General features: G+C 45.9%; 1 protein-coding gene across 6 annotated transcripts in view; it reads left to right on the top strand.

Moving 5' to 3' along the window:
- Cracdl (CRACD like) overlaps positions 1-25,638 on the top strand; it is a 122,828-nt gene that overhangs the window by 57,379 nt on the left and 39,811 nt on the right. For 5 of the 6 annotated variants that reach the window (XM_063268117.1, XM_008767055.4, XM_039084538.2 and 2 more), the window contains exons 2-3: positions 18,824-18,903; positions 24,688-24,853. In XM_063268117.1, the coding sequence (XP_063124187.1) occupies positions 18,834-18,903; positions 24,688-24,853 (236 nt within the window). In that variant the 5' untranslated portion in view covers positions 18,824-18,833. Of the gene's footprint in view, positions 1-15,675; positions 16,329-18,823; positions 18,904-24,687; positions 24,854-25,638 lie in introns of those variants that run through there. The other variant, XM_006244864.5, reaches the window with a different exon arrangement.

Here is a 25,638-nt window from a genome sequence, read left to right as displayed (position 1 = left end):
CCATCCCTGTGAATACCGTCTTCCGCCGCAGAAAGCCGAGTGCACGTGGGCCTTCACCTTTGCCCCTGCTTTAGAAGGAGTTTACTGATAGTTGCTTGACCTTTATGTCGGATTCTGCCAATTTTAAATAGTCAGGGACAGCGTGGTGGCCTGTCTTGTGAACAGGCTTTGGGTCATGCCTTCCTATTTATAATTCTCCCCACATGTCTGCTAAACCGCAGGAATGCCGGCCATACATATGTAATATCCTGGAAATCTCAAGTGTTAACTTCAGCAAGTGTGAATGTATCGTAATGGTTGTATTGCCTCAGTGTACAGAAAGTTAAAACTTAGCCGACTTGTCTAGACGTCCCTTGTGCCTGGATTCCAGGGTCCTGTCCATCAGACAGGTGTTCAGCAGTCAGCCCGTGACCGCTCTAGGCTCACATCTGCAGTGGTAAGGCTCAACTAGAGAGTAGCAGTTCTTATGTCAAAGGCATCTTTGCAGGATACACCCCAGTGTCGCGCCCACCTCGACCGGCAAGGAAGACGCAACACCGTTGGATCCTTCTCAATCAGCCTTTATTGCAGGAACACCTTATTGATGATACGGGGACCCCGAGCAACAAAGGCACTTGCCTTATATACAAAACAGACTGTGGCTGTAAATTTGTCCACTGGGGATTGGTGGAGCATGAAATAACCTATTTAGCATGAATATCACCCTGGCCTTGTAGGTGCTGGGGGTCTGCCAACACATGCGCTGTAGGTGTTTACTACAAACGACCACCGGATGTCGGCGCCATCTTTAGCCGCTCCCTACACCCCAGTGTTAGCATGGATTTATATTGTATTTCCCCAAGAATTATGCAAATAGAATTGTAAAGTTTGGAGCTCCTGTGCTTAGCTATTTTGGAAGTAATGGTTTGGTCATAAATCGTGTGTGTGTGTGTGTGTGTGTGTGTGTGTGTGTGTGTGTGTGTATGTGTGTGTGTCTGTGTGTTTGTCTGTTGGTGTGTGTCTGTGTACAAATTTCTTATAAATTTTAAGGTAACTGAATATATATAATATATATATATCCTATGCTATATATAATATTTATTATATATGTGTGAATGTGTGTATGTGTGTGTTCTATGCTAATAACCTGAAAGTGTCTAATGTTTCTACCCCTGGCCTTGTGGAAACTGTCATGCAATGTCATTTGAGAACTGAATTTCTCTCAGGTGTGTTTGTGTGGTAAAGGTCGCTAGTAAACACGATCCCTATATGACCGTGTGCTGGACCAGACCTATTGTCATGCGTATTCCACCACTGAACTTAATTCACCCATTTATAGGGTCTCCGAACACCACCAAGTCAGTGGTTATGCAATTTTCAGAACACAGTAGTCTGTCTTACATAAGGTCCTATTTGTGTGCTCATAAACGATGCTATTTATCTTGTGGATGGCTGAGCTGTTCTGTGTTTTCTTTGCACAGAAACACTCCCAGGAGCAGTGGTTCAATGCCTCATTTTCCCTCTGTGCCTTTGTCATCCCCGCCCTGCCCATAGCTGAAGGGAAGTCTAGGGACAGCCAAAGCCTCCAGACCAGGCTCTCCTGTGCCCCCACATTCCTTCACTCTCACGAAGCAGGCCATCAGAGCCCATCAAGGTGTGAGGGAAAACAGGCGTACCTCTCAGGCTAATGAACTAACTGTGGCATGACATGGGCAAGCACAGAGTCACAGATTTTAAAGTCTGCCCCTCACACCCAGGGATGCTAAGTGGCCTCGGCGGTAGAACTGGGTATGCCATCTCATTTTTAATAGGAAAGTTTCTTTCCTCTAGTGGATGTTGCTAAGAAGTGGCTCATTTGTTCGTTCGTTCGTTCGTTCGTTCGTTCATTCATTCATTCATTCATTCAGCTGTGTTCCTAGAGCCCCTGCATTGTGGCAGTACCCTTCTAGTACCTAATCTAATCCCTTTTCCTCCATAGACCTACCTTCAAGTGTACATACTTAGCAAGAGAGGTTTGACTTGTATCTCCAGGGCAAGCTTTATTGTTACTATTTTTTGAGACAAGCATGAATTAAAAGATACTAAGAAGCCCCAACACTGACTGGCAACCCAGTTCCTTTTCCTTCTCTGCAAGCCTCAGCAGCAGCAGCAGCAGCAGGCTGGGTGTCCTATCACTTCAGACCCTTGCTTAGGACCCCCTGTTGGTGTAGGTCTATCATGGCCTCTTCCTCTTCCTGACAGACAGGTAGGGAAGGGTTGCAAACAGCCAGGTGTCCGCTTCAGAACAGGCAGGCCTCTTGTTAGAGAGAGGTAGGCTGGGGTGATACCCTTGTCAATGTCATCGCCTCTGTGCCGTGGGTACAGCCATCCAGTCCCTCTATCCCCGAGGATAATAATATCATTAAGCAGCAAGCTGGCACTGTTTCTAGGCAGAGACTTCTCACAAGAACTCTGTGAGGTTTGCACATTCCACTTGCCTCGATAATGTGAAACTTATTTTTCTATAAAAAGGAGCAGGCAGATCCTCGCGCATGACTCACTAGAGAACAATAGTTTAAGTCATAATTTATTTTTGTCCTTTTCTTCCCCCAAGAGAAGGAGAGATTGATTAAGGGTTCTGGCTAGGGATCAGGTGCACTTCTGCAAGCAGGCAGCGGGTCAGATAATCACACAAGCACACAAGCACACACGCAACCAACAGGTCTTCTTTGTGATGCAAAGCAGGGATGCTTGCAGTCCGTCAGGGGAGATGCTGGCTCACCCGAGGAGCCTGCCAACCTTCCAAGGGACTAAGCTGAAGTCAGAAGGATGAGGAGGGCCAGGAGACCACCCTGGCGCTGGAAGCTGGAAGTACCCAGGAGGAGTAACATCTGCAAAGATTCCGGCTGGACAGATGTGTTAAATTCCTGGGGCTGGAGTTACAGGCAGTTCTAAGCTGCCTGATATTGGGTACAGGCAACCTAACTTAAGAGCTGGGAGTGTTCTTAACCGCTGAGCCATGCCTCCAGCCCCATCTAGTCCTTGTTTTGACATGTGCTTGTTGGAGACATTCTGAAGATTCCTTTCTTTATTTTATGTGAGTGCACTGACTGTCACTGTGCTCAGACACACCAGAAGAGGGCATCAGGTCCCATTACAGATGGTTGCGAGCCACCATGTGGTTGCTGGGAATTGAACTCAGGTGAACTCAGGACCTCTGAAAGAGTAGTCAGTGCTCTTAACCACTGAGCCGTCTCTCCAGCCCCTCAGGTTCTCTTTCCTAAAAATGCCTTTCCCATATCCTTCTGCCCCTCTGACAACAACTTCGTGGACATAATTGATACACTGCAGCACTAGCCTTTCAACACAGTATGGTAAATGGGTTTGAACAGTCGAGCTTGTGTGAACACAATGACATCTTAGAACATTTTAAGCTCCCCAGAAAACACCTTGTATCCATTGACAGTGATCTGCCATTGCCCCGTCTTCCCACAGTGTTCCTCTCCCCACTGTGGGCAACCCTTGATCTATTTTGTGTCTGTGTGATCTTTTATAACACTCAAAGGAACGCTTGTGATAAAGGCTTATGATGAACTCGGACAGAATGTAATAGTGTCCTAATAGCACTTCACTCCTGTTCCAGTGCACAAGAGAGAGGTGGGTCCCTTTCATCTGCCTTAATGTCTCTCTTACTGATTTGTCTTCCAATGGCTTAATTATAACGTGTGTCTTTCATTCGGACATAGCTCTCCCTATGAGGGTTGAACTCAGCTTCTTAGATGTCTCTCTTTCTTTCTTTCACCAAACTTGGGGAGTTTTCACCAAGTCCCCAATACTATAGCCCTATTATTCCATCTTTTTTCTTTCTTTTTTTTTCTTTAGTTTTGCATTGTCCTGATTTTGATCTCATTGATTCTTCTGCCCGCTTCATTCTGCATTTGAAGCCTTCAAGTCAGTCTTTCCTTCGGCCTCCTTATGCTTCATTTCCAGAATTTCTCTTCATCATCCATTTTAGTCGTTACTTTGGTGCTACTCTTGTGGCGTTCTCGTGCTCCACGCCTCTCGTTAGCTTTCGAACCCCATCCAGACGGTTGTGTAAAACCTTTGGCGTAGCCAACACCGGGTCGTCTTCAGAGGCCTTTCGGTTGGCTTGTTTTTATTCTCTGAGCGTGTTTCCCGTTCCTTTTCGTCCTGTGTAATCTTGTTGCTAACACTGACCATCAGTCATTTTGGTCCCACGGTATAGTAAGTAATTCTAGAACTTAGAGGTCTGTTCTGTTGCTGGGTTTCTGTCTTTTTTGTTTGTTTGTTTTCTTTTGTCTGTTGGCAACTCTTGTCGTTTGGTTTCCGGAGGCCGTCTGTATTGATGAGCGTTGTGTGGCGTGTGTCTGCATCTCCTCCTGGGCTCACACAGTGAGGAATGTCTGTGACTTGTGCATAGTTTTGAAGGACCTAATCTTTAATGTTGATCTCGCACTCGGGACCAAGAGTTTTCAAAGTAAATGAGTGGGAAAGGATAGACCAGGTAATCCATGCTTGCCGTGGGCCTGGGGAACTGGCACACGAGTGGGTGCTCCATTGCTAAGAGCAGACCATGATTGAAATTAACTATTTTCTCTTGGAATCTGTAAGCCTTTATTAGACTACAAATCCCAAATAGTTTCACCCAACAGATCCTGCCTTTTGTAATCGCTCCCTTCTTCCTCCTCCATATTCCAGAACCCTCTATGGCTATAATGCTTCCTTTCCCTTTTCCTTGGTGCCTGGGATTGGTGTTGCCACCATATGGTGATTTTTTGTCTGACAAACTTTTCCGAAGTGGCCTTGGCCCCTGCCATTTTCACCAGCGGTGACTGCATGCTTTCGTTTCTTCACCTGTGTCCACATATGTGTTGTCCTTGTCTTTGATGGCAGCTGTTCTAGTGAGAAGGTGGTGGCTCGCCGTGGTCCTGACTTGTGCTGTGACCAGTGAATACCATCGTTAAGAATACTTCCATGGGCCTCCTCTCCAAGTTCCCATTCAAACCCTTGGTTTTTAAATGTAGTGGTTTGAATGCACTGGCGTAAGAATTGCCTTTATATCCTGTGTATTATTCCCTTATCAGATGCATGATTGGCAAATCTGTCTCTTACTTCCTCTGTTGGCTTTGCACTTTTGTAGTTCTTTGAGACAAAGATGTATCACTTGAATGAAGCCAAAGCTTGTTACTCTGGGCATCTCATCTGAGTAATTATTGCCCAGCCCTCGAGCAGAGACTCACTACTGCTCTTCTAAGAAGTTCAAATGCACCTTTGGCATTTAGATGCAGATCTATGAGCCCCTCTATGTAACATGTATGTTGTGAGGTCAGAGTTTGCAGGCAGATGTCCCAGTGCAAGTTGTTGAAAAGATTGTCCTTTCCACATTGATTCACCTTGCATCCTTGTTAAAAATAGTTGGCTCTCATAGCATGCATTTGCATCTGACTCCAGTGTCTAATCTCTGCGTCTATGTCTGTCAGTTCAGTGCAACCTCATTACAGTAGCTTTGCAAGTGGTTTTTTTTTTAAGACTTGAGTGCATGTCTGTGAGTCTGTGTACACATGTGTATGGTGTTTATGCTGCCCATGCCTTTGCACACGGAGACCAGAGCTGGAGTTACCAGAGCTGGTGGGAACTGGGATTTGAACACTGGTCTTTATGACTGTGCTGCAAGGGCTGTCAGTCTCTGGCCATCTTTACAGCCCCTTTGATAAGATGGAGAGCAGAGGGTGTTTTATTCTTATTTTTCAAGATAGTTTTTAATATTCTAGGCTTGAAACATTTTTAATTGAGTAAGATCATTGAAAAATAGTGGTTGTATATAGTGAATTTTCAAACTTTCTACCAATTATAGAGACTTCTGGTTACTGTCATAATTGAATCATCTCTCCATTTTATCAGTTTTTGCTTCAAGAACATATGGGTTCTCTTTTTATATGACTTAGCCTTCATGTTTATGATAGATGTATTTTCTTTTTTTTTTTTTTTTTTTTTTTTGGTTCTTTTTTTTGGAGCTGGGGACCGAACCCAGGGCCTTGCGCTTCCTAGGTAAGCGCTCTACCACTGAGCTAAATCCCCAGCCCCGATAGATGTATTTTCTTGATAGAGTGATAGAGACATTTTCTTGGCCAGTTTAGAATATTATTTAATTCACATGTGATTGTATTTTTACATCTGACTTCCTTAATTTTTGTTAGAAAACATAATTCATTCCACTTTAACCCTTTTAAGTGTGTGTAGCCTTGTTAGGTCAAAGTGTGGTGAGTCCTAGAGTCTTTATGTGATCTCCAGGAGGCTCTGTACTCTGTTGCTATGTTTTTTGTTACCAGGTGGGGTGATCTATTGATTCCTGTTCAGTCTAGTTCATGTTGTTCTTCAAGTCTTTTATATCCTGTTGACAGACCGCCCGTTTGTTCTAACAGTTATTAAAAATCAGGTGCTGGCCTGCACATCCACATTTATAAGTCACTGAGTCAATGTAGGTGCCAATCAACAGCTGCATTGAGGGGTGTGTGCATGTGTGTGTAAATGTTCACGTGTATACATGTGTGTTTATGTGTGTATAAATGTGTTCATGTGTGTGTATGTGTTTGCTTGTCTGTTCATGTGTGAGTGTGCTTGAGTGTGTGCATGTATGTGTGTGTGCATGACTGTGTGCACGTTTGCACATGTGTTCATATGTGCATGTATATGTGCATATGTTTGCATGTATGTGCATATGTGTGACATGTATTTATATTTTAGTGATGTGTGTAACATACCCTTAGAAGAACAAAGTCACGTTGACTTGTGCTGCATGAAATAACATGAAAGTGTGGTGACACATGTCTATATTCCCAACACTTGGTCAGTGGAGACAGGAAGACCAGGTATTCAAGGCCAACTTAAGGGGTTGGGGATTTAGCTCAGTGGTAGAGCGCTTGCCTAGGAAGCGCAAGGCCCTGGGTTCAGTCCCCAGCTCCGAAAAAAAGAACAAAAAAAAAAAAAAGGCCAACTTAAGTTATGGACAGATTTGACGATAGCTTAGGCTACTAGAGACCCCACCCTTACTCCCAACACATGCACACATGCACACACACACTCACGCGGTGCACAAATGCACAAAATATATGTTTTCTCTTATGTATAGATCTTTTTTAAAGATATAAGACTAGACAGGCGTGGTAGTGCACACCTTTAATCTCAGTGTGAGTTCAAGGCCAGGCTGGTCTACAGAGGGCGTTCCAGGACAGCCAGGACTACACAAAGCATGAGACTGGAAGGAGGTTCCGTGGATGGTTAGAGTAAGAACCCATGGCTGGTGGCAGGGAATGTTGATCACAGTATCTTATGTCCACACATGAAGTGTCCTAATGAAACCCGGTAGTTTCTACAGTGAATATATACTAATGAAAGTGATCAAAGAGATCACCATGTATTTACTATGTTTTCCTGATAGTATAACAATTCCATTCTTATAAATTGTCTCTCTTTAAGAATGTTCTTGCTCGGGGTTGGGGATTTAGCTCAATGGTAGAGTGCCTGCCTAGCAAGCACAAGGCCCTGGGTTCAGTCTCCAGCTCCAAAAAAAAAAAAAAAAAAAGAATGTTCTTGCTTTAGGATTTATTTTGTCTCTTTTTAGTAGAGCCACTCCGCAGATTGTAGGATATGACATTTTATTTTCAACCCCTCTATACTTGTGAGACTAAATTTGTTTTTCATTTTGATGTAATTTTTATTTTATGTGTACCAGTATCTTGTCTGCATCGATGTCTGTGTAGCACTTAGGAAGGTATCTGGTCACTATGGAAGCCTGAAAAAGGCATCAGATCTTTTGGAACTGGAGTTCTATACAAATGGTTGTGAGCCACCATGTGGTCACTGGGAATTGAACTCAGGACTTCTGGAAGAGCAGCCAGTGCTCTTAACCACTGAGCCATCTCTCCAGCCCCTAAACATGGTTGGTTGGTTGTTCATTTGTCTTACGAAGTCTACAGTTTCTCCCCTTCAAGTGACTAAATCCACTTGCCTCACTGACATGGTTAGCCACACCATTCACCTCTCCTTTCCTCGTTTATTTAGTGAGTGCTTTGTCCCTCTGTGATACTTCACTTCCCCTTCACTCTAAGGTCTAGCTCGCCTTTGACTACTGTGCTGATTTCTACCTACATTTTCTTCCATTATTTATAGTGGTTGATCTAGGCCTTACAAATGCATATCCTAACATATCGTCTTAGTCAGGGTTCCTATTCCTGCACAAACATCATGACCAAGAAGCAGGTTGGGGAGGAAAGGGTTTATTCAGCTTACACTTCCACATTGCTGTTTATCACCAAAGGAAGTCAGGACTGGAACTCAAGCAGGTCAGGAAGCAGGAGCTGATGCAGAGGCCATGGAGGGAAGTTTCTTACTGGCTTGCTTCCCCTGCCTTGCTCAGCTTGCTTTCTTATAGAACCCAGGACAACCAGCCCAGGGATGGCACCACCCACAATGGGCTGGGTTCTTCCCCGCTTGATCATTAATTGAGAAAATTCCTTACAGCTGGATCTCATGGAGGCATTTCCTCAAGGGAGGCTGCTTTCTCTGTGATATCATCAGCTTGTGTCAAGTTGACACACAAAACCAGCTTCATTCTTATATTTCACATCTGTCTGTGTGTGATGTGTGTGCTCATATGTGTGTGGGTGTGGGTGGATGGGTTGGGGGACAGCACATATGTGCATACAGAGGCCCATAAGTGCCGCCGGAAGTCTTCCTCTGTCACTCTTGACCTTACTCATTTACACAGGGTCCTAGTTAAACCCTGAGTTCCCGTATACCTCTAGTCTACCCAGATAGTTTGTTCCAGAGATTCTCTGCCTCTGCCTTCAGAGCACTGGGTTACAGACAGCCTCCGTGCACATCACATGTTTACATGGACTCTGGAGAAGCCGGGGCTCTCACGGGTAGATTGATCTCTTCGTCGAGCCGTCTCTGCAGCCCCCCTCCCCAGTTTCATTCTTCACAGTTCAGCCCCCCCACCCCCACTCTTCTATTTCTGCTGTGTATATTGCGTCTGTGTTTACCGCAAGCCTAGCAATTGCAACATGGTAGCGAATCCTGTGTCTCTTAAAGGAGCTAAGGGGGGAAGGAATAAAACTAATCTATGGAGAAAAAGAAAAAAGAGCTATCTACTGTCTCTTCCCAGTTTCGGTTTCCTGTTGTCCTGTGAGTCAAGATTCTGTCTCCCCGCTCACAACCATATGGCGGGTGGAGTAGGTCGCCTCCCTTGCTGAAGGCAGACTAAGGATTGTTCAAACATTGCTATGGAGATGCAGAAAGATTTATCATATCTCAGGGTATGGTATGTTCCATGTGTGGTCATACGGGGCAGCTTATGGGAAACAGGCTCAGCCAAATAGGCTAGTGTAGTTAAAAATATATTATATATATTTTTAAAATTATATATATATATATATTAAACATCCCAGCACGTGGTCTCGGATGAAAGACACACCCACAGCCTTTGTGTTTAATATGCCTGAGGCAACATAATAACTGGACAGCTGCCTACCCTCCGTGCTATTAAAATCTTAACCCAAGTTATTATTCATTATGTTTTATCGAGGCTGCTCTTAGCACTAACTGGACAACCTATATGGCAACCATACTTTTATGGCTCTTCTAAGCCATAGTGCCTCGCCTTTCTCCACTCCTATGCATTCTTCTTCTATCCCATGGCACCTCTTCCTCCCTCTCCTCTCCTTCTTCTCAGCCCACCAAAACTCAACTCGACCTACATCTCTTCTCCCCAGCTATTGACTAGTGACATCTTTATGTACCAATCACAATCAACTGGGACAGGGTCATTCAGTGTCTTACAAACGGACTCTCTTGTCTTTAGAACAACCAGCCGGAAGGGCCCCCAAATTAACATTAAAATAGAAATAGCATTAGGCCAGCCCACTGCAGGTGAGGAAGTGAGTGTGTGTGGACCTGCATCGGAGGGGTCAGGCTTCACACAGAGGCATGAGGGGACTTGACTCATCCACTGGGGTCTCACTAGGTCAGGGTGTGACAAGAAGGGGAGTGTATCACAGGACGCAGCCTTATCACGCAGGTCCACACGGGTCTCTCAGGCTTAGTATTCGCAGATCATTTGCCAGTGAGGGGTCAGGGAAATGATGGTTTTCAAAGATTTGTTTTTATAATGTTTCCAAGGTGTGTGTGTCTGTGTCTGTGTGTCTGTGTGTCTGTGTGTATCTGTGTGTCTGTATGTCTGTGTGTGTGTCTGTGTGTTTGTGTGTGTGTCTGTGTGTGAGTGTGTCTGTGTGTGTTATGTGTGCAAGTGTGTCTGTGCGTCTGTTTGTGTGTCATGTGTGTTTGTGTATTTGTGTGTGTATGTCTGTGTGTCTGTGTGTATGTGTCTCTGTATGTCTGTGTGAGTTGTGTCTGTGTGTGTTTGTGTCTGTGTGTGTGTCTGTGTTATGTGTGTGTGTTTGTGTCTGTGTGTGTGAGTGTGTCTATGTGTGTCTGTGTGTCTGTGTGTGTTATGTGTGTGTGTTATGTGTGTGTGTCTGTGTTATGTGTGTGTGTTTGTGTGTGTGTGTCTGTGTGTTATGTGTGTATGTGAGTGTGTCTATGTGTGTCTGTGTGTCTATGTGTGTCTGTGTGTCTATGTGTGTCTGTGTGTGTGTCTGTGTGTCTGTGTGTCTGTGTGTGTGTTATGTGTGTGTGTCTGTGTTATGTGTGTGTGTTTGTGTTATGTGTGTCTGTGTTATGTGTGTGTGTTTGTGTGTGTGTTATGTGTGTATGTGAGTGTGTCTGTGTGTCTGTGTGTCTATGTGTGTCTGTGTTTGTGTCTGTGTGTGTGTCTGTGTGTCTGTGTGTGTTATGTGTGTGTCTGTGTTATATGTGTGTGTTTGTGTGTGTGTGTTATGTGTGTATGTGAGTGTGTCTATGTGTGTCTGTGTGTCTATGTGTGTCTGTGTGTCTATGTGTGTCTGTGGTTGTGTGTTATATGTGTGTTATGTATGTGTGCTGTGTGTGTGAGTGCCTGTGTGGTGTGTGTGTGTGTGTGTGTGTGTGTGTGTGTGTGTGTGTGTGTAAGCTCTCATATGCCCACACAGTCCAGAGCAGGTTGTCACATCCCATGGAGCTGGAGTTACAGGCAGTTGTGAGCCTACTGCCGTGGGAACCAAACTCAGATCCTCTCTAAGAGTTGTATGTGCTCTTAGCCGTTAAACAGTCTTTCCAACCTCTGAAGTTTTAAAAGTTTACATTTTACCTTATATTCCTCTTTTATTCTGTAATTGTCAGATGTGTCACATTTCAATGGGGGTATCCCTGATAATAACATTTGAAATATCATTCTGCACAGCTGCTGTTTAAATCAGTTGGAAGGAAGAGGGAGAAGATGTATCCAGGCATGTGTTTTCTGTTGGAATTCCCCACAGAATTCCTGTTGTTATTTATGTTCTGTGGTTCTGTGTGTATGGATTCATGTTACTGTCTGGTGTTTCTTTAAGCTTGAAGCACTGAGTAGTGACTGTAAGGGAGGAACACTAGCAAGAAGTAATCAGGGTTTCACTTGAATGCCTTTATTTTGATTTTTAAGATTAACCTTTTTAGATTTTTATTCAGATTGTTGCACCAAGTACATGCAATGCTCACAGAGGCCAGAGGCGGGTGTCATATCTCCTAGAACTGCAGTTACAGACCACAGTGAGCTGGCATGTGGATCATAAGGGGCCAGCCCTGGTGCCCTGGAAGGGCAGCCTGTGCTCTTAACCAGTGAGCCATCCCTCCAACCCCCTTGCTAATATTTTTTGGATATTTTTTATTCGATATTTTATTTATTTACATTTCAAATGTTATCCCCTTTTCCTGTTTCCCCTTTGGAAACCTCCTATCCCATCCCTCCTCCCCCTGCTTCTATGAGGATGCTCCCTCACCCACCCAACCACCCACCCACCCACTTCCTCCCACCTCCCCACCCTGGCATTCCCCTACACTAGGACATGGAGACTTGGCAGGACCAAGTGCCTTTCCTCCCGTTGATGCCAGATAAGGTCCATCCTCTGCTACATGTGTGGCTGGAGCCATGGGTCCTTCCATGTGTACTCTTTGATTGGTGGTTTAGTCCCTGGGAGCTCTGGGGGTCTGGTTGGTTGATACTGTTGTTGTTCCTATGGGGTTGCAAACCCCTTGCTAATTCTTAATAGATCATTGTCTATAGAGAGTTAAGACTGAGCCCCTTCGTGTGAACTGCGAGAGCCTCTTGACAGTTTAGCCTTGCCCATCGCCACACATGAGTGTCAGTCTCTTATCCACACACGCTGTTCACTCAGCAGCGCTTACTTACTTAGATTGTTGCGTTCCTTTAAATCAATTTAAAGAAAGAAATTGGACTCTGGGTTTTCTCACAGAGGTATCCTGCCCACTGTATGTTGTACTACTTTTCCTCCTCCGTGCTAAGAATTTCTTTGACCTTCTCTCACATATCTCCTGTGAACATATTCCTAAGCGTCCACTTGCCTAAATATTTACATCTACGCATATATTTATTTATAAACGCTTCATTGCTGACATTGTTTTTCTGGGTTAGATCACCTGCTCGGTCCGTGCTCACGACCTTCCTCTCGTTTTTAGGAAGGTAGGGTCTGTCGGTTTATCTGATGCCTGTACAGACCACTAGGTGAATGTTTTACTTAGGAAATGGCACTTTCAACCTTAAGGTCTGCGTTTCTTATATTCTCATGTTTTTCTTTCAGTTCAAATGTCTATTTACTCCTTGCAACCACGAGCTTCTCCACAGTCCTCAAAGCAACTTCTTTCAAATCTTTGTCTATTCCCTAAGCAATTGGTCACTTGGGCTCACTCTCTGTGAGTAATAGTCTTCGTCTGACTGCTGGCATCACACCTTCCGGTTTCCATGCACATTCAGCACATTTGGATTCTGTGGTAGACACTGACAGAAATGTTGTGGGAACTCAGGAGCCAGCTGTGTTCTCTAAAGTCTGTTGACTTTGCTGGCTGTTACCGTGGCTACACTCAGTCCCTGAGTCCCATCTCTTCTCTAAATGGGCAGAAGAAGAAAAAAAATCACTGCTCTCTTTCCTCAGTTTCCCAGATGTCTTCTGCCAGGTTCCTCAACATAGCCTCAATTTATGTGCAATTCACAGGCACCAAGGACTATGGAAGATTGTACTTAGATGTCCTTTCTTCTCTCTGAGTTCTAGCCTTCCCAAGACAGCTCCATATCGCCCCCTGCTCAGACAGCCCTAACTTCTGTTCTCTGAGTCAGGCAGTTCGTTAGTCACCTTGCCACACAGATCTGAAGGGTCCTCAGGCCAAAAGTCCTGTGCATCCTAATCCTTTATGACCATTTCCTTCATTCAAGATCAGTGCTTGCCTAGCATCTGCCTACTACAGGTTGCTCGATACTGCCTTCAAGATATTCAACACACACACACATGCACACGCACGCACAAACACACTCAGTCAGTTTTTATCATCTGTGCCAGGCTGGCTTGGCACGGGCCGCACCACCTTTAAGGATGACGGACATTTTTTTTCACAGCTAAGATCTATGTTGGTGGTTACCTTTGACCCAAGAAGTTCTCTGCCTATAACGCTGTTGCTTCTCAGAGAATAATACCTTTTCGGATAATGGGGTGAAGCTCGGTGGGCACAGAGACCCTGATAAACACGGAAACGTGCCATGGTGCGAGAGGAGGTAAGAGAGGGCATGTCGGAAATGGAGTGGAAGGAGAGCATGTGAAGCTGTTTTACGGCTTTGTTTAAACCTAGCCTCTCCTCAGGTGTTGCCAGCCTCGGGGTGCATTTGTAAGAGGTCCAGGGGACTGAAAGAGTCCACGGGGTCAGAGCTGATCTGCAGGGAGAGCATCAGAACTTTCGTCTGTAATCGCAGGCTTAGATGTATGTACTGAGTGAATTGTGTAGGTAGATGGAGTCGACTGGAACGCCTAAGATGACCTCTTAAAACCCGTGCTTCCTGTGCACACATTTAAGGGGGCGTTGGTAGAGGTCGCAGCTACTGGTAGAGCTGAGCCGTTTGCTAAGGAGCAGCCTGTGGTGTAGTTAGAATGGAGGAGGAGTAGACCAGCTCACACACACACACACACACACACACACTCTGAAGCTTCTTTTGGAAACAGGACTCCCCTGGACTATGTAGGTACCCACAAACACACTAAGTACTGCACACTGCAGAGGGGCTGGGGGAGTGCAGCACTCTTGTGAGTTAAGCAGACCCCGACGAGACCCTCGAAGTCCAAATTTAGCCTAAGAATAGGTTTTCTTCAATAAGGACTTAACAGCTGTCAGAAAATCGGTGGGGAGCACAGGTGCCTACGTGGGCTGGTGGTAAAGGTAGATTTGAACTGTGAGTTCCGGGGCAAGTGTGTCTTCCTGTGAGAAACTAGGAGGCGCTTACTTACTGTGGCATCCCACTGCTACACAGAGGCAGAGGCACAATCCTCACAAGGGCCCAACGAGGCAGTCAGTTGTTAGAGCCGTGAGGTGTCCCCCGTAGGATGCCCACGTGGTAGAGCCACTTCTCTCCATTTGCATAGTCTGTGGTGGACTCTAAGCAGCCAGTCCTCTGGGATGGTGGGTGTGGATCATCAGTTAGCCTGCCGCTGTCCCGAGACAAATAGAGGTGACTCCCAAGAGAGCCATTTGCTTGGTTTTCAGGAGATAAATCTGACACCTGCACTGAGGACAGCAACCGTGTGCTGGGGGCATGATGGGACACAGACAGCACGCAGTACCTGGTGAAGCACCAGGTACCCCACAGCAGTGCTCAGCAAGCTCTTGCTACACGCTGGCTCTGGCCCTGTGATGTCTGTTGATCACGGTCACAGGATCACCCACGGTCATCCTGATGGGGTTTTGAGTCACGGTGGAAACACACCTCTGAGTGTGTCTATGAGTGTGTTTTCAAAGGAGGTTTTAACAGAACGGGGAAGGTCCACCCTGAATGTGAGGGTCTTCAATCCCATGGCCGACAATTCCTGGGGTCCCAGGCTAACAGAAAGAAGAAAGTGGACTAAGTACCGGCATTCATCTGCGTCTCCCTCCACACGGTGAGCCCAGCAGTGACCTACTCCCTCGAATTTCTGGTTACCGTGGCTCCTCCACCATGGCGGACTGTACTTTCAAATCATGAACTAAACCTAGCCCCTAAGTTGCCTTTGCCAGGTATCTGATCACAGTGATGAAAAGGGGTAATTAGCTCGGGTCTTATTGGGTTAAAAGTATTACTGTCTGTCTTTTATAAAGGGGGAGCCTGTTTACGAGCCCAGTGCTGGTGGGTTTCAGAGTTAAGGTACAAGCCGGAGACATCCCAGTGTCTAAGCCTTTCCCTTTTCACTGCATTGCACACGCATGCATCTGTAGCAAGGCAGTTGGAACATGAGACATGAGCAGAGTGCTGCTGCGTGTGACTCCTTCTTCAGGGGGAACAGCTTGTGTTCTTAAGTCCGACGGACGTTGTGGCATCTCATGGTACTCCGTGTCAACCTTTAGAGAGGATAGAAGCAGTCACACGGGTGTGACCAGGTCCCTTCTCGCTCCCGAACCCTCTGCCCTTTGTAGCTTTATCACAGAGACATTGTTGAGCCTGGGAGAAGCAGGTCTAAGCCTTCGAGCTGCTCCAAGATCATAGGATAGAGAGAGCCCCACCCCCCACTACACAGCTGCCCACGGGGGCACACACACACACACACACACACACACACACACACACACACACCAGCACTTCCTGTCCTCGACACTTTTCCTCGTGCCAGAAATGACCTCACTGTTTCTGTAGAGTCTGCCTTCTCAGCTACATATCCCGTCCACCTCAAACTCTTTCCCTCAGCCCAAGAATCCCGTCAGCCTCAGTACTGGAATCCTGGCCTGGTCTAAGGCAGGGTTGCTAGGTGGGCAGAGCCATTTAAGTGGGAGACTCTGTGCTTTGAACTCCCTGGCTTCCCTCAGCTCCATTGAGGACACCTCAGTGTACACAAATGGAGCTCCCCAGGGCCCCTTCACCAGGGCAACACCTGAAAGAGGCAGGGACCATGTAGATCTTGTCTGTTGCTGTATCCCAGTGGCTCAGAAGCACCTGGGTTCCCAAGTGGAGTCAGTGTGAGCATTCAGAATGAGCTCTGCTTCCCTACCTCAGGGAAACCAGTAAGGCAGCTCCCATGATATGCACTCTCACCTCCAGTCTGGTAAGACGGAGCTCTCCAGGGTTCCGTGAGACAGTTGGTGCCATGCTGCTCTCCGTGGGTCATGTGCAGTCACTGTGATTAATGCCAAGTCCAAGGGATGGAAAACCCCTGCACTTCCACCTCTTTACTCCAGCGACAGCCGGGCAGGTAATTACCAGGTTAATTAACAGTTGGTGACTCTCCATCCACCCTCACCAGGCTCATTCTATCCCTGCCTTTGTCCTTGCTCTATAGCCTCTTATCCCAAGGCCTCTGGTGGCTCCTCAGCCTCCAGTACTGTCACTGAGCAAGTCACACAGGCAGCAGAGGTGGACGATGGTGCCAACCAATGTCTTGGAGGCCTTTGGATGGCAGGAGGTGAGCCACAGGCTTTCACTTCCTTGATTGTGTCATCTGTTACATTGGCCAAAGAGGGACAAGTAGAGGGGTCAGCAGTGAACAAGGGCCGCTTCTACCCCACCTCCTCTTTAGGTCTGGTGGGGGCAGGAGCGTGGTGTTCTGTCAGAGGATTTTGCCTGAACTGATGTGAGGCCAGACGTGTCCGTGAAGCCAAATTGCATGGGGGTGAGGGGGCGCTTTCTTTCAGCCTTTAAGAAATCATCCAGGAGCCAGAGTAATGAAATTAACTAAGAGTTCATACCATTCTTGCAAAGGACCCAGGCTCTGTTCCAGCACTCTCTCCTGGCCTCTGCAGGCACCTGCACACACCATCTCTCTCTCTCTCTCTCTCTCTCTCTCTCTCTCTCTCTCTCTCTCTCTCTCTCTCTCTCACACACACACACACACACACACACACACACACACACACACACTTAAAAAACATAACTGGGCTGGAGAGATGGCTCAGTGGTTAAGTCACTGACTGCTCTTCCAGAGGTCCTGAGTTCAATTCCCAGCAACCACATGGTGGCTCAAAACCATCTGTAATGGGATCTGATGCCCTCTTCTGGTGTCTGAAGGCAGCTACAGTGTACTCATATAAATAAAATCCTTAAAAAAAACTATAACTAAGGATAGGTGTAGGGCCATGTGCCTTTAATTAATCCCAGCAATCAGGAGTATGCTGGCTAGTTTTATGTAAACTTGACGCAGACTAGTCATTCTAGAAGAGGGAACCTCAGTTGAGAAAACAAGTCTACCAGATTGGCCTGTGGGCAAGCCTGTGGCATTTTCTTGCTTGATGATTGGTATGGGAGGGCTCAACTCAGTTATGTTACCCTGGGCTACCCTAGGCTACCCTGGGCTACCCTGGGCTGGTGGTCCTGCATGCTATAAGAGAACAGGCTGAGCAAGCCATGAGGAACAAGCCAGTAAACAGGATTCCTCCATGGCCTCTGCATCAGCTCCTGCCTCCAGGTTCCTGCCCCACTTGAGTTCCTGTCCTGACCTCTGTCAGTGATGGGCTGTGATGTAGAAGTGTAAGCTGAAATGAAGGCTTCCCTCTCAAGGTGCTTTTGGCCACAGTGCTTTATCGCAGCAATAGAAACTCGAATTAAGACAGGGAGGAGGAAGCAGGCAGATCTCTGTGAGTTGGAAGCCAGCCTGGTCTAGAAAGCAACCTCCAGGCCAGCCAGGGCTATGTAGTGAGACCCTCTCTCAAGTAATGGTGATGTTGATGATGGGGATGGGAATGATAGTAGTGATGGGGATGATGGGGAGATGGGGATGATGATGATAGTGGTCATGGGGATGATGGGGATGTGATAGTGATTTAAAAAATTAAAAATAAAACCATTTTTACCTTCTGTAAAAGCCAAACTGTGAACCGGCTAATCAAACATTCGAAGTGTTCTCTTTCAAAATGAGGATTCAGTCACTCCCAGGAAAAAACAGCTTTCCAGATAGACTCTGCTGTACCAAGAGTCTCCAGCTGGGTGTGAGAGGCAGGAACACAAGTCGGGCCTGTTTCTGTAGCAGGATTATAGATGAGTCAGTTGTGCACTTTTGTTTAGGAAGAAGGTAAATCAAAAATGGACGAAATGGTTGTAATACCCGGGTTGGTTTACTTGGCAACAACCAGGCGAGTATGGGCGTGGGGTACGGCGAAGGAGGGTAATTTTATAGTGGATTTCACCAGACGTCCGCCTTACTTCTGTATTTGCTCGGAATTTTTCCCAAGTTCAAAACCAGAAGATTCCATGTAAATAATAACGTTAAAATATCGCCCCGCCGTTCGGGTGACACCGGGGGAAGAACTTTAACACAGCAGTATGTCACAAAATCCGAAGCCAAGCTTCCTAATGTGTTCTGGCTAACAAATAACAAATATATGTTTAAAGGTGGCTCGAGAGGCCAAAACATGAATTGTGAGTGTCCCTGGTCAGCAGGATTACGGGTGTTTTTGTTTTGTTGTTTTAATTTGAGGGGAACTTTGGAAATCTCTGACCCACCATTGTGTTCAATGATGCCATTATGTTTTCTGCGACATTGTTGACATCAGCCATTAGAAAGCCACTTCTGTGGTTGCTGCCCATGTGGCTGTGGACGTGGTCTTTGCTGTCCTCCTCTCTGGCCTGGACTCTGGCTTCTCAGAGGTGCATGCAGGTGAGGTGACAGGCAGCAGTCCCACCACCATGACATGGGCACACATTGGTTGCTCCGTCTGACATGTTCCTCTAACATGGGTTTCCATCTGCTTTTAGTGACCTGGACATGATTTCCACAAGGGTGATGGACATTAAACTTCGGGAGGCTGCTGAAGGCCTTGGGGAAGACAGCACAGGTGAGAGTCCAGCTTGCCCCGCTTTGGGGGAAGGGCTTTGGTTGCAGGGAGATGTGCTTTGTGACTTTCTTCATGGAGGGGAACATCCAGCCTCCATACTTGGTCTGCTCAAATATCCACATCTCCATGATGTCTCTGGGAAGACAGAGGCCTCCCCATTTCATGCCATCTGGCAACATTGCTCTCTTGCTGCTCTGTCAAAGAGTGGGGTCTTTGACTGTCTTTTCCCTCCTCATGGAGGCACATATGGTCCTGTATTTGACTTGAGAGAAAAAGCAGGGGGTGAAGCTGGAGCACCTGTACTTCTTGGGGTGAGGAGGACACATTCAAGGCCAGGTTGGGCTACACATAGAGGCTAAATAGCTCCATTTATCACCCAAAGGTATGCACAGGAGGTTTTGTCAAGTACAGGATGAGCTGATCCTCCAGAGAAAACAATTCCATCAAAAGAGCCTTTGACCCTTCCCCTACAACTTTTCCAAGGCCTTTATCCCAGCCTCTACTGAGCCAGCTTCCAGGCTCCTGAGTGGTTACTTCAGAACACATTCTGAGAACGCCTCGTCATAGGACTGGTGTTTATGCCTCAATATAGTTGTGAGGTTGATATTGAAAGTCGTTGGTCTCCCTCCATGCCCATCCTCATTGGTCCCGGCCCTTTCACTCACCGTGATCTGTTAACAAAGGTCTCCAACCCTCTCGTTCAAATTAAAAGTCCCAGGAATAGTTTTCTTTGAGTTAGGAAGGATAATTTCCCATGACCATGAACCACAAAGGATAACTTCCCATGATGATGAACCCACGAAGGATAATTTCCCATGACCATGAACCCATGAAGGATAACTTCCCATGACCATGAACCCATGAAGGATAACTTCCCATGACCATGAACCCATGAAGGATAACTTCCCATCACAGTGAACCATGAAGGATAACTCCGATGAGAATGAACTATGAAGGATAACTCCCATGACAAATGAACCCATGAAGGAAAACTTCCCATGATGATGAACCCATGAAGGATAACTTCCCATGACGATAAACCCATGAAGGATAACTTCCCATGACAATGAACCACGAAGGATAACTTCTCATGACCATGAACCACAAAGGATAACTTCCCATGACGATGAACCCATGAAGGATGATTTCCCATGACGATGAACCCATGAAGGATGATTTCCCATGACGATGAACCCATGAAGGATGATTTCCCATGACGACGAACCCATGAAGGATAACTTCCCATGACCATGAACCAATGAAGGATAACTTCCCATGATGAAAAACCCATGAAGGATAACTTCCCATGACCATGAACCACAAAGGATAACTTCCCATGACCATGAACCACAAAGGATAACTTCCCATGACGATGAACCCATGAAGGATGATTTCCCATGACAATGAACCCATGAAGGATAATTTCCCATGACCATGAACCCATGAAGGATAACTTCCCATCACAGTGAACCATGAAGGATAACTCCGATGAGAATGAACTATGAAGGATAACTCCCATGACAAATGAACCCATGAAGGATGATTTCCCATGATGATGAACCCATAAAGGATAACTTCCCATGACGATAAACCCATGAAGGATAACTTCCCATGACAATGAACCACGAAGGATAACTTCCCATGACCATGAACCACAAAGGATAACTTCCCATGACGATGAACCCATGAAGGATGATTTCCCATGACAATGAACCCATGAAGGATAATTTCCCATGACCATGAACCCATGAAGGATAACTTCCCATGACCATGAACCCATGAAGGATAACTTCCCATGACCATGAACCCATGAAGGATAATTTCCCATGACGATGAACCCATGAATGATAACTTCCCATGATGATGAATCCATGAAGGATAACTTCCCATGACGATGAACCCATGACCAGCTGCTGCCTTCAGACAGGTATCTCAGTGGACTTTCTATCTTGTATGAAAATGGAGCATTCAGGTTACATTAGGACCAGTTTCCTGTTGCACTTCAGTAGCTGCCCAGTAAATTCGAGTATGAAGTGGGGGTATTTTAAGATTAACCCTGAGTGGGGAAAATGGTCATTCAACTGTATCATCTCATGGGAAACTAAATTATTGCTTTTTAAAGTGAGAAAATGTGACCTGATCTGCACACCATGACTTGACGTAGAAAGAGCAGATCCACGGACGGCTGCTTGGTAAGGGTGGGGAAGCGTGAGGAGATGGGACAGACTTGTCCTGCATCTTGGTTGAGGAAGTCATTGTGCTGATCTTTAAATACCAGAGAGATGTTTATCATGATTTAAATATTTTAAATGATAGTGCCAATTTTAAAAACAAGTGGATTTGTTAAGAATAAATATAATTAGTGAAACTTCAGCGTTGTGTTAAAGAGCAGATTACACAAGCTCGAGATCACAGGGGACCGTACACAAGGCAGAGAGGAATGTGGAGAAAATGGGAAACGTCAAAGAAGACAGAGAGCTGAGAAACAGCCTGTACAGAGAAAGAAAAACAAACAACAGCCCAGTCCACAGATTTAAGATGCCCAGTGAGGGCTGGAGAGATGGCTCAGTGGTTAAGAGCGCTTGCTACTCTAGCATGGGACTTGCGTTCAGGTCCCAGAAAAGCCACCTGGAACTCCAGCTTTAGGCTGGCTGGCACCCTCTTCTGGCCTCTGCAGGATCCTCACGTGTACGGACATACATACCTAAATAAAAATCTATTAAAGAAAGAAATCCAAGGGTTCCTTAGAGAAATAAAGGGAGAAATAAATCGATAAAAAGGAATAAATAAATAAATAAATCCAATGACTCCTAAGAGGAATAAGTAAAAGGCTGAGGAAACACAGTGGGAAAGCCATAGAAAGCCAAAGATTAAGAGTCTTAGGTCCAAGGAGATGAGCCAGAGTCACGGCTGGTTCTCAACAGTACGGTAGGACCCGCAAAGCTGCGAGCCATTAGAAAAATAACTACCAACCTGGAAGGCCAAACCTGAAGAGGACATCTGTCAGGCCCAAAGGGGAAACAGAGGCGCCTAAAGGCCCATGCCTGTCACTGGTTGGCTCCTTAAGAAGTGTGAAGTAGAAATTGACAATTAAATAAAACCTTGGTGGTCTCTCTCTCTCTCTCTCTCTCTCTCTCTCTCTCTCTCTCTCTCTCTCAAATTGTCAGGACAGGTTTATTTTAAGAATCAGTACAGATATAAAATATAAATTGAAAGTAAAAAATGGCAGAGCCCAAATTGCCATCTCTCAGAGAAGAAAATACAGTGTTTCCAGAGCATTGTGGGACGTTAGTGAAAACTGTCAATGTGTGAGACCATAAAGTAAGTCTCAGCAGATTTGAATAGAACAAAATTCAGAGCGCATTATCGCACTCCAATTAAATTAATAACGAAGAGATAGAAGTTTGCCAAGTGTTTGGAAATGACGACAGGCCTTTCTGTACAACATGAGGATCTAACTAAAAAGGTGTGATCGTGGAAGTCAGAAACTACTTCGAACCAAATAATAATGAAAACACAAACTTTTATGATGTGTAGAACTTAAGGGATCTAGAAGGAACTGCCTATCCTGAAATGTATTTATTAGCAAATCAGAGAAGGTTTAAACATTGTATGTTTTTCTCAAAAGAACCACTTAAAAAAAAAATCTCAAATCTGGGCCTGGGGTTGTGGCTCAGGGGTAGAGCTGGCACCTATCTTCCGGAGCCCCAGAAGAATCTAACTCTTCACAAGCCGTTGGCATAGTTGACCAAGGGAAAAGAAGGAGGCACAAATCATTGACACCGGGCAAGCACAAGGTGCTGCGGACGCTCAAGAAACGAGCGTCAGGGGCTGGAGAGATAGATGGCTCAGCGGTTAAGAGCACTGACTGCTCTTCCAGAGGTCCTGAGTTCAAATCCCAGCAACCACATGGTGGCTCACAACCATCTGTAATGGAATCTGATGCCCTCTTTCGGTGTGTCTGAAGATAGCTACAGTGTACTCATCTATAATAAATAAATAAATCTTTAAGAAACAAGTGCGTCTCAGTGGTAACTTTTGCCAGTAAATTTGAAATGTTAAGATGAAGATAAATCCATACTTATGTGAGACAACAGAACAGACCGAAGAATTAGGAACGTGGATTGGTCCTGTAGCTGTCTAAGAAGCTGGGTCACAAAACCTAGGAGAAGAAGAAATTAAAACAAAGGAGATGCTTGAGGCATTTATGAATACACAGAGTTAGGTGTCTATATCCATGCAGTACCTGCAGAGGCCAGAAGAGGGTGCCGGGGCGCCTGAAACTGGGTTTCATCGGCATAAAGTGCACAGCTGTCACATTCTGCTCTGTGTAGCCACGCTCCCACCCTGACTCTTCACGCCCTGAGCAGCACCTGGGTGTCAAGACAGGAAGCCTGTTTACTTGTGAGGGTCTCCAGGGACACCTAATAATCTGTTGACTACTTGAAGGCCAGGTGGTATCCCTGTCAAATGCTAAGAGCTCCTGAGAGACTTTGAGCACAAGCTCTGGATGGAGAACCATCTGCACACAAGATAAACATTCCGTGATGCGAAAGGAAGTTTCCATCGGGCGTTGAGAAAATGGCCCTAGAATGCTTGTCTCCTCTGGAGCAACGACGTTTGCCCGACGTTTGCTGGCAGAATCTCAGGTTATCCCTCAGATGAAGGTGTGGTCATTTGAAGTTCCCGTGGGGACTTTAACACAAAGATGATTAGAAAGACCCTCTCTTGTATTTTAAATCTGTTCTGTTTGGAATTTACTTAGTAAAGCTGTCTTAGACAGTGGTAGCAAATTTCCGCGGGCTCACACAACCTGTTTGTATGCTTCGATTCTGTTCTCTCTTACAGACACTCAGAGAAGGATGGGACGTGGCTGAGCTGCCCCGGGGGGAGTTTCTGGGTCTGAGAGGCCCTGTGGGAAGGAATGAAGGTGACATCCGAGGAGCACACAATAGCCACAATCTGCTCACTTTTCTTACAAACCCACCCCAGCACACAATTTTAAAAATAAAATAAATTCTTAAAAATATTATATTAAAAAACCAACCTGGATTATCGCACAGCCTTTACCTCATCTGACGTTATGTATGCATTAGGTATGAAATAGTTATTGTGCGTATTCCAGAGGTTTAAAGAACACAGTATCTGGTGAGAGGAAGGAGAGATGGCTCAGAGCACTGACCACTCTTCCAAAGGACCCACACTGGATTCCAAGCACCCACATGGCAGCTCACATCCATCTTGTAACTCCAATTCCTGAGATCTGGGGCTCTCTTTGCATCTCTTTGGGCTGTACATGCACAAAGTACACACATCTATACACATAGAAACCAGTATCTATTTCAGGGGTGCAGGCCTTATATGTCATATCTGTTCGTAGTATGCTGAGTCCCTGGTTTCTGGTCACCTGTGCCCCTCACACACCTGTACTGCTGGTCACCTGTGCCCCTAACACACCTGTTCTGCTGGTCACCTGTGCCCCTCACACACCTGTACTGCTGGTCACCTGTGCCCCTAACACACCTGTACTGCTGGTCACCTGTGCCACTCACACACCTGTATGACTAGTCACCTGTGCCCCTAAACTGCTGGCTGTGTCCCTCACATACCTGTACTGCTGGTCACCTGTGCCACTCACACACCTGCACTGCTGATCACCTGTGTCCCTCACACACCTGTATGACTGGTCACCTGTGCCCCTAAACTGCTGGCTGTGTCCCTCACACACCTGTACTGCTGGACACCTGTTCCCCTCACACACCTTTTTTCTTTTCATCTGAATAGGAAAGAAAAAGTCCAAATTTAAAACATTTAAGAAGCTGTTTGGGAAGAAGAAGAGAAAGGAAACAGCACCCACAGGAAACAGCGCCTGGAAGCAAAATCCGGCCAAGAGCGAGGTTATCACTATCGAGGAGTCGGGCCCTGTGTATGACTCTGAAGATGAACTGGAGTAAGTTGTTTTCATGTGCATCTGGCTTGTAAGCCTCAGGAGGAGGGGACATCGGGCATAGGAGGTATCCAGAACTCTTATTTCAGTGCCTTAGTATCTTGTCAGGTTCCTGAGCCTCTTCCTCTCCTGGGTGATGGGACACCCTTAGGAGTTCCTCAGTGCATGGTGTGTCTATTAACTTTTTCAGACACAGGGATGGAGAAAGGTAGGGGAAACTTGATTGTGTAGTTGCTCCCTGCTGGGTGTTGTATTTTAAAAGGTCGCAGTACCTGGGGCTGGAGAGATGGCTCAGTGGTTAAGAGCACTTGTTGCTCTTGCAGAGAACTGAATTTGGTTCCCAGCCCACACACAATGGCTCACAACTGTCTGTAACTCCCAAATCTGAGCTCTAATGCCTCTGAGAATGTACCTGTGTGATGCACATATGCACATGCAAGGTGAATCACTCAAGAGCATAAAATAAAATTTTATAAACTCTTTAAAAAAAATAAGTTCTCGGTAAGGCCTGGGAAGATGGTTCCACATGGATCTATGTAATTCCAGGACTCCTGTAGCAACATAGGAGGCAGAGACAGGACTCGCTCCAGAAGCTCATGGGTGAGCTGGGCTAGGGGCCGTGGTAAATAACAAAGGGCCGTCCCAAACAGGTTGGAAGGCAAAGTCTGCCATCTGAGTTTGCCTCTCATGCATACCTGTCCCCACCCCCACACATACCCAGAGATATGTTTTTTTAAGAGCATAGTAGCTGCAAAAGATTGTACTAAAACCATAACAGAAATTAGCAA

Source organism: Rattus norvegicus, chromosome 9, assembly GCF_036323735.1.
Source record: "Rattus norvegicus strain BN/NHsdMcwi chromosome 9, GRCr8, whole genome shotgun sequence".
Classification (NCBI taxonomy): Eukaryota; Metazoa; Chordata; class Mammalia; order Rodentia; family Muridae; genus Rattus; species Rattus norvegicus.
Note: the sequence above shows the minus strand (reverse complement) of the source record. Positions and strands in the feature narration are given on the sequence as shown.